General features: G+C 37.6%; 2 protein-coding genes across 2 annotated transcripts; both read left to right on the top strand.

The window, feature by feature from the left end:
- The first annotated feature begins 1,454 nt into the window (after window positions 1–1,454).
- Window positions 1,455–4,758, top strand: LOC141656409 (pentatricopeptide repeat-containing protein At2g27800, mitochondrial). Its single transcript, XM_074463281.1, has 2 exons — window positions 1,455–1,554; window positions 2,794–4,758. Exon 2 carries the CDS (start codon window positions 2,934–2,936, stop codon window positions 4,263–4,265), a length of 1,332 nt encoding a protein of 443 aa, XP_074319382.1. The 5' UTR covers window positions 1,455–1,554; window positions 2,794–2,933; the 3' UTR covers window positions 4,266–4,758.
- A 455-nt stretch (window positions 4,759–5,213) lies between these two features.
- On the top strand, window positions 5,214–9,120 carry LOC141656408 (uncharacterized). The gene is made up of 5 exons (XM_074463280.1): window positions 5,214–5,238; window positions 6,402–6,521; window positions 7,488–7,538; window positions 7,721–7,772; window positions 8,630–9,120. Exons 2-5 carry the CDS (start codon window positions 6,405–6,407, stop codon window positions 8,866–8,868), a joined length of 459 nt encoding a protein of 152 aa, XP_074319381.1. The 5' UTR covers window positions 5,214–5,238; window positions 6,402–6,404; the 3' UTR covers window positions 8,869–9,120.
- Window positions 9,121–9,437: the final 317 nt, after the last annotated feature.

Genomic DNA, 9,437 nt, shown 5'->3' with positions numbered 1-9,437 from the left:
TATGTAATCACACAAATTTGAGCTGCTCGCGAGCTTTTCGAGTCGAGCCAGCCTTTGCTCGGCTTGACTTGTTAAGCTCGCGAGCCGAGTCCGAGCCCGAGCCGAGCTCGCACGAGCCGAGCTTTGACCGAGCTTTGACCGAGCCGATCTCGAATAGTTCGCGAGCTGTCTCGTCTCATTAACACCCCTACACTCGACAAGTTTAAATTTAAAATAAAAACGTCAATTTCTATTTATATATTTTACATTTGAAATATTAAATATTTTTGTGATATTCTTGTATGTTCTTCAATTCTAAAAGACTAAGACCTCTTAATCAAATTAGGTCAGCTCCCAACTGCTAATTGCTTGCCATAGGTTAATTATTAACAAATGTTAATGCTTGAACCAATTGTTTTACTCAAGTTGTTTGTGGAAGCTAAGTAAAGTTGTTAATTAATGTCGTTTATCATCCATTTCCCACCCCAATTAGTCTTGCTGAAGACGGGTCGGAGCAAGTGACGGATAATGTCACTCACAAAACGGATAGGGGGACAAGGTGGGGGCATCCCCATATGCTTCCCTCTCTCCTTTATTTGGGTCATTTGTGAGGAAAAATGGTATCCGTCACTCTAAAGTGACGGATACGTGCCGTCACAAATGAGATTTTGTGTTCCCACATTGAATGTTTATATACTCCCTCCTATTCATTTTAACTTTCCACTTTCAAAAGGGGCACGCAAATTAAGGGGAGAGTTATTTTATTGTAAAGTATTGTGGTGATGTAAGGTAATTGGAGAGAGGGAAGGTATTATTGTGGGGTAAGATGATTAAAATAAGATAAAGTATAACTATTGTGGGGTAAGTTGATTAAAATAAGTATAAAACTTTACTAAATAAGGAAAGGAGGAGAGTTATATGAATAAATGAAAAAGGAAAGGGGAGAGTTAAAATGAATAGGAGGGAGTATTTTTTAGTGTAAACCGGGATGTCCTCCGTCGATAACAATGTATAATCTCATTGCCGCGAGTGCTCTCATGAAGAGGTAAACAATTGGTCAAAGAGTTTGCTCCATTCTTATGAGCAGGATAAAACCCCTGACCTCATGGTTAAGGGATGAGGTAATCAACCACCACACCAAACCCATTTGGTTGTTATTTTTTTGTGCGTAAAGGGAGCCACATGCGTCATATGTCGTTGACGAGAATTGGGCTCGTGTCATAAATAACTCTCTTTATGACTTTACCAACTAAACTAACCGACATCGGATGAGATCGCCGATTTGGACCGGGTCATTCGGATCGGATCATTTTCGAGTCAACTATTATATTAGGTCAAGTCAAATCACGTTCAAATCAAGTTCGGGCATCGGGTCAGGTACGGGTTGGATTATTCAGGTTGGGTCAATTTTACGAGATCTCAAGGCTTGCCCACAATTACACCCTATTTGAAGGCCCAATATTTCTACCAAAATCATACCCATTAAGCCCAATAATCTGGCGGTTCATCTCGTTACTCATTACTTCACACTTCACAGTCGACAGTCGAATGCTGAAAGGCGAAAGCACAGTGCAGGTATTGTATTCTCTCTTCTCCTTCATTTTATTAATTTTGCATTTAATTAGTTTGCCGTAACTTATAAGACGGTTTTACGCAAATATGATTTTATATCATGTTATTTTGTAAGGCCGTCTTACGCGAGTAATTGTGTTTTTCATATGTATGTTACATTTATAGCCTTAACGCTGTTAACCCAGTTTGTTAAGGCCTAAGGGTATGTTTTAGTTTAGTTGATGAGATTAACTCACTTTCTGAGCTGCTAATTTATGATGATTGATTGATTGATTGATTGACTGATTGTCGCTAATCCTTAATTGTTTTTACATTCTTGTTAATTAGGATTATTTGAATCAAACAGTTTAATTAATAATTGATGCAGGATGTAAAAAGATACAATCTTTATGCAATTCATGATGTTGGATTGATGGTTTATTATTATTAGAGTTTAAAATTAAGAGGATCATTAATTTGATATGGGTTTGATTCAATCTTTTTTGGGTTATTTGATGTAAAAAGTTTAATAATTGATGTAAGATTTAAAAAGATACAATCTTTATGCAATTCATTATGTTGGGATTAAGGGTAATCATTAATGTGATATGGGTTTGATTCAATCTTTTTTGATAGATTGTTTAATTTGAGTAAAATGGTTAATGTAGGGGATGCCTAGAAGGTATTCGTTAAAATGCCGGAATGATCGAGTCCGAATTTTGTGAATTCATATTTTTGGTTGGTGTAGGATTGTAGGGGATGCCTAGATGATGAATGTTAGTCTGTGGATGTAATAATTAGATAGATAGCTTTGAAAAATACATATTGTTAAGTCTTAGAAGTGTCGAGAGTCGAGACTGTCGACGACTGATTGCTTCATCAAAAGGTGTTGTAAAAGTGTTTCGCTGGTAATGGCGTTAATTGAATAACTAGTGCATATACTTTCATGTGTTGTGCGTATGATTTTCTGACGGTTTTTGAAAGTTGAGTGATATAAGCAATTAAAAGGTAACTGGAGTAGAGAGTTTTAGCCTCTTAGACTCTTAGTTTAGTTTCGGACCCTAGGGGCTAGGGGTGTCTTGCTCCGTGGATAACCGTGAATGGGTTCATGTCAATTGATCAGATTTCTGTACAGCAATGTCAACCGTCATCCTCTGTATTTAACTTGTGTTGTCTACTTGTCTTCTTTTACATGCCATATTGTCTTTCGTATTCAATTCGAAACTAACGACCTCAGCTTTTTTCGACCACTTGTGGCTGTAGGATGACTTCCCAGGCGGTCTTGGTGTTCACCACTTACTCCAACTCTGAAGGTATATTAGTGAATGTGAATTGTTGTTTGAGGATGGTGGTTATTTGACCACCCTGAAAAAGAACCGTCTATAACTCTCTGTGACCGCCAAATGAGTCGTTTTTGCCCGCCTTTCACTTCAATTTGGAGGTTGTACAGGCATGGTCTTACCCCTAAATCCAGAATTGGATTACCATCCGAACAATTGCCGTCTGTGTTCAATTCTTCTTTTCATCATCTTTGTCTCCTGACAGTGAATACAATGCACAAAACGGCTGATTCTCAACTTAATATCCCTTACTCCCTCGCATATATCAAGTCGGTCCCATGCTTTCCTCCGTCAAATTATTCCCGTATACAGTGGTACTTTTCGCCTGGTAGACCTCGGTCTGGAGCTTATAGGCAGCGGGTTAATAGAAGACTCAGATTGGCTAGAAAGCCCGTACTTGACGTTGCTCAGTTCAACAAGGTCGTATCCCAACTTCCTGCAAGATTTACTGCAGATGATCTGCACAATGTCCTTGCCCTGGAAAACGACTCTTTCGTATGCTTAGAACTGTTTAATTGGGCGTCAAAACAACATAGGTTCGAACACAGTGTACCGACCTTCCACAAAACCATTCAGAAACTTGGGATTGCTGGTATGATCGAGGAAATGTACGATGTGGTTGACCAAGTCCTTGCTCGTCCAAATTTTGGATCAGAGGCCCTGTATAATACAATCATCTATTACTACACTAAAGCACGGAAGCTTAGCAGAGCTGTTACAGTGTTTAAACACATGAAGAAAGTCGAGAATTCAGACTGTAAGCCGTCAATCAAGACATACAACCTTTTATTTGCTGCGTTTCTAGCTCGCGGACAGAATACATACATCAATCACATGTATATGGGGACAATGGTGTCCCTTTTCAAACAAATGATCAACGATGGAATTGAGCCTGACATCTTTTCTCTTAATGCGATGATACAAGGGTATGTGTTGTCCAATCATGTCAATGATGCATTGAGGATATTTCATCAGATGGGTGTCGTTTATACTACGGTTCCCGACTCACTCACTTATAATCACCTTATTTACGGACTCTGCGCTCAAAGCAGGACGAACAATGCTAGTGAGTTATTCAACCGTATGAGGGAAAAAGGGTTTGATGCTAGTGGCAAGACATATAACTCGTTTGTGAATGCACTAGCCCTTGTTGGAGAGGTTGACAAAGCTCTGAAATACTTGTGGGAGATGATTGGAAACCGAAAGTCTGCAGATTTCATTACCTACAACACGGTTCTTGATGAGTTCTGTCGAAAAGGAAGAGCTGCTGAGGCATTAAACTTGCTGAAAGAGTTTAAGGAGAAGCGCCTTGTTGACGAGGTTGCTTATAACAAGCTACTTATCGTCCTCAAAGATGATTTTAGAGTCAGAAAGAATCACTCCTGTATAAGCTGAAGAGATACTTGATGTGTCGTTGCTGAGAGCCTTTTATTGCCGAGTAAAGAGCCAGGAATAGCATATATGTGGGCTCAAAGCTTCGCTTCTGTTCTTTGGGACTTGGAACTTGCAAAACAGATACGACCCAAATATCCCGAGTTCCTGACTGAATTGGACCTGGACGAAATTACTCAGAAAATAAGCTGAAGCCGAAATTGACCTGAAAATGATCCCATCCAAAAATTGACCTGATCAGAAATGATTCCATCCAAAAATTCCGACCACAGAAGCGCTGTCCGATTTCTGTTAAGTGGGTTGGGATGTTGGAAAGAAAATGTATCTTAGGAATGTAAAACTGTGGTGGATTTTTAAAAATCATGCTTAAAATTGTTGTATAATGGTATAGTTGTATGTCATCGTCCTTTTTTTTTTGACGGATTGATTTTATGACGAATTTTTGATAAATTTAGAAGTTACACCTTGATTTTTGTATACAAATATTTTCAGAAAAGTACATTTTATATGTTTGTGTTTTGTTGATATATTTCGGGATATTTGAATGGTCAAATGTATTTCAGCTCGATATAGAACGGTTCGTTTCTTGTAGATGATCACCTCGTAGATTCTGCTTTAAAAAGGTCGATAGAAAACGAGTTTGACACCCCGTATAAAACAATCTAGCCTCGAGATACTCGAATGGGTAAACTATATATGAACGGAATTACTTAAACCGTCAAATGTAGAGGTGACAATCGGGTTAGTCGGGTCGGGAGTGGGCCGGGTAAAGTTGGGTAGGGTTGGTTCGGGTTCCTGTCATTGATCATCCGGCCATGTCGCATTACGGGTTGACGTTGGTTCGGTTTCGGTTCACAACGTTCTCGGATTCTATCAGGTCGGGTCGGGTTTTACTTGCAAGCTCTAGCTCAAATTGCTCCGGCCCATATCCTATCCGACTCGACCCGACCAAACAAATGATATTTACCGGACCAAGGTAACAAATAAAACCGTTTATTGTTACACAACTGTTTCTACATGCAATCGGCGTTATTCCTTTGTTTTTTTTTTAGCTTCACTAAAGCAAGGGTTTAAAATTGAAAGGTCTTTCTTTCTTCTCTCCTTTTTACAATAATTAGTATCTGCATAATTGTTCTGAATTTCATGTTATATGTTACGGAGTATAAGAAAACCCTAGTCTTTATTTGTTGCTATATTAATAATCAATTGAATTGTTGATCGGCGACGTCGAAAAATGCAGAAAGCCCTAATTTTGGGGAGTATATGATCATAGTTTTTGTATAATTGGTAATTCTGAATGTAGATGAATGTGTTATGATCTGGGTTTTTGTCGGTTCTTGTTGTTGATGTAATTTTAGGAATGCCTTGAAGATGTTTGTTGAAATGCCTCAATGACTAGTTGACTATATATGATGGTAAAGTATAAAAAATTGTGTCTTTTGATTTGATTTTGGGAGTTGATTAATGTTTTGAGTGTAGAAATTGATACACATTGTTCATGAAATGCTGAATATGTAAACTCGTTTCGTAATAACTCGTAAGTAAGGCTATAAGATTGGACATTGTGAGACTTGTTTTGGAGATGGCAAGGTTATTTTGGACTCAGTGTGAAAAAGTTAGGGGAGTGATAACATCACTCACAAATCAACCGCGCCACTCAGTATTTGTAATTTTAAGTTTAACTAAACAGCCGCTCAATCTCCGCTTGTGTAGGCTTGTAGCTACATCTCATCATTTCTAATTTAGCTCGCTATTATGTTCTTCGGCTTTCGAGAAGATAATTGCGAGCCCATGTGACTTAATTGTACTTTTGGGGACTCTTTTTCCTCTTGGTGTGAGTTAGTTAATCTAGCTTGTGAAAAACTATCTTCCTTCTATGTTATCATCTATGTTTAAATTGTATTGATCCCGATTAACTGATTGTGTTAGTGATTCGCTTGTTTTAGAGCATGTTTGGTGCAAAAATTTGGATTGGTGTGCTCTTTGTATGTAAAGTTTTATCACACTTGCAAAAAAGTTGAAATGGCTTATTGACCAAAAAGAGCTGTAAATATCTTTTTTATTTGGCACGTCTTGTTTGTGTTTTATATCACAAGTTCCTAACCTTTTTGCCATTGATGTCCTTTGCCTTCTTGCCAGTTAATGGAGTCAGATAAGACGGTAACTGATGACCATGAGGAAGAAGAATATGTTCTACTTGATCTCGATGCTGTTTGTTGCAAAGTTGACATCCCTCCAGATGAACCATATGTTCTTTCTGTATGTTCTTATGCTTGTTTTCTAAATGGGATGTATTTTGAGCTTATGGGTCATATCAAGCTAGATTATGGATTCCTTATGGCTTTTGGTATATTTCAAATTTATGCATTTTCTGTCACTACTCTGAGCAACATGCTTGTTCTACTACATCACACCTAATTGGACATATTCCGCCCATGCAAAGTTTTAGTGTTCTACTCATTTCGTAGTTTGTTTTTCCTAAAACGTTTTTTGACGCGATTTTCATGATGGTCATCTGGAAACAACCTCTTTGTATGATTGTATTGTTAATACAAGGGTAACACTATGTATATTCAGCCCTCTTTACCTTTGCCTTTTTGCGAGACTTCTTGAGTCATTGGAATAATGTCGCTGTTGTACTCAATTACTCATATATGGTGTAATTTCTCGTCTTGCAATGACATGCGTTCACATGAGAACATATTGTTCGATAAGTTATAGATATATTCCCATTGGAGTTACATACTCTGTAGTATTCTTGTTATTTCACCCTCCGTCCCACCCAGTGACCCAGTAGTGCACGTTCTTTTGAATAAGTAGTCCTCATTTTCTGCCATATAAACACGGCTCAAAAAGAAAAGCCATAGGCTGAGACTGAGACTGAGACTGACCAAAAATATCATTTGCAAATTATTGGCTAGGACCGAGGAGGTAGCTTTTTGATATGATGCTAATATGAGCCCTTCGTATGCATTTTATAGATTCACTTGTGACTATGCCCCCTCCCTTTTCCGTGCTCTTTGAAAGCAAAGATGGCAAATGCTGGTATTATACATTTACTGCAGTAATTTGTGAGCATAAAATTGTAGCTCTACGCAGTCTACTTTAATAGGACATGACTGGATGGTGATTATGTTCTTTGCTATGCTCCATGTTTCACCAACTTAACTTATTCTTTCACTGTCGTGCTTACATATTGAACGATTGGGAATTTTTTTGATGCAGGGATTAGATACACTCAACCCCATATTGACAATAGGAGACAAACTAAAGCTTGTATGTTTCCGGTCCCTCCTGTGTTATTTCTAACTACCGTATTTTATTTTTTGTTGCAATTTCGCACGGGTCCTAAGCTAGTTTACATATATGAATATGATGGTTGATATATAGACCAACTGCTGGAATCTTTGTTATGGTTAACTTCCCGGTTCTATCACACTGACGTCTTATATTTGCAGATAGGAGATTATGAGGAGACAATTGGGACATGCTTAATGTTTTCAGAGAAAGGTAAACTGATGCTTCCTTTCCTCTGTTTATTTTGGCAATTAAATTTATCTAAACAAAAAGCCACGGAGCTGCAGCTGCTAATAAGTAGCACTGTAGCAGTATCAGAAGTACAGCAAAGTACCTCAAAAATTTAAAAACCAAGATTTCCGACCAAACACAAGACAAAGTAAAACAAAAACAAGCATCAGTTTTTCGAAAAAAAATCCACTCATGATAGTCTTTACACTACGTGTATGAACATCCCCAGAGGATTCAATTTTCCATTTATGTTTCTAAATTGAAAGACGACTGTCAAAAAACTTATAGAACAGTGACGTGAGAATCTAACGGAGAAGAGACTACCATCTGCTTGTATTTGTCATTTTAGTGCTTTCCACTGAATATATGTTACTCTGTATAAAAAAGCATACATTATGGTATCCATTTAGGTGTAGCATTATATATGCAAACGCGCTCTAGTTTGCCATATTTCTGTAGAGCTGGAAATCTGGAATAGTGATCACAGAAACAATGGTAACAATGGTAACGTCTCAGAGAAATATTGTGATGATTGATATATACATCGTTTACTAAGCATTTGTATGCAAGAAGGCAAACTTTTTTTTTCGTAGAGAGACTGAGAGGTCAATTTTGATGCCGATGATCTTTAAGTTGATTTAAAAAAAAAAAAAAGATAAACCTTTCCTTAAAAGTTGATTTTTTTTTTGGTTTCATTCTAATAATCGTATTATACTACTCTTGAATCGTTGGTCTGCCCCTGTATCGTGTGAGGATGGGGGTCCGAGGTTTCATGTGTTTCATACTTTCATGAGTGCCTCTCAGAATTTTTAATCAAAATTTTCTGTGGTTTCTGACAGAAACGGCAAAGTCGGTCAAGCAAGTGAAGCCGGTAGCATCTCTCCAGAAGATACTTAAATTCAGATTTCTTTCGGAAGCTGATGGGAAAGATTCGACAGAAAACCCACCTGATGTACCTGAGCACATAAGAGCCGCTTCCACAGATAACCCATCTGATCTACCTGAGCACATAGGAGCCGCTTCGACAGAGAACCCACCTGATCTACCTGAGCACATGGCAGCCGCTAATGACGATTAGAGAATGACACTTTGTTGGTCCAATGGTTCAATCGGCAGCTTAATTAACTTCCTCTGGCAGATCAGCATACAAAGCTGTGTGTACCGTCAACTAATTTAACCAATTGTATATATTTAGTTCACAATTCTTGTTTCAGACCGACACTTTTGGTCTTATTTGTCAGACGATTAAAATGTTGCCATTTTTTAAGAAAATGTAACCAATTAATTCACAAAATGTTATGACTAGATGTGTCATTTTTTACCCTGAAAATGATGTGAACAATAATAGTAACATGTTATTAGAAAATAACAACATTTTATTGTAAAATGATGACAAGTTACCCGTCTTATTTCAGACCAAAAGCAATGGTCTTAAGAAAAACGGACCGTATTTAGTTAGTGTGTTAACTGAAACATGCTACACATTTGATGGTAAAACTAAAATAACTATGCCTATAAAACATTAAACTATCAGTTCGTCCCTACAATCAAATAATTTATTCTACTTTTTTAATAAACTTATTACGACTACGAAGTACTTCGTTATTCATGGCGATAATTACCACTTTCGCGTATTATATTATTTAT

This window comes from Silene latifolia, chromosome 5 (assembly GCF_048544455.1).
Source record: "Silene latifolia isolate original U9 population chromosome 5, ASM4854445v1, whole genome shotgun sequence".
In the NCBI taxonomy this organism is placed as follows: domain Eukaryota; kingdom Viridiplantae; phylum Streptophyta; class Magnoliopsida; order Caryophyllales; family Caryophyllaceae; genus Silene; species Silene latifolia.
The sequence above is the reverse complement of the archived record's forward strand: the minus strand, read 5'-3'. Positions and strand labels throughout refer to the sequence as shown.

Bases quoted from the DNA above. Each gene is read 5' to 3' on its own strand.
- LOC141656408 (XM_074463280.1), top strand. From the start codon at position 6,405: ATGGAGTCAGATAAGACGGTAACTGATGACCATGAGGAAGAAGAATAT. The intron at 6,522-7,487 runs GTATGTTCTTAT...TTTTTGATGCAG, and splicing joins ATGAACCATATGTTCTTTCT to GGATTAGATACACTCAACCC. The intron at 7,539-7,720 runs GTATGTTTCCGG...TTATATTTGCAG, and splicing joins TAGGAGACAAACTAAAGCTT to ATAGGAGATTATGAGGAGAC.
- LOC141656409 (XM_074463281.1), top strand. From the start codon at position 2,934: ATGAGTCGTTTTTGCCCGCCTTTCACTTCAATTTGGAGGTTGTACAGG.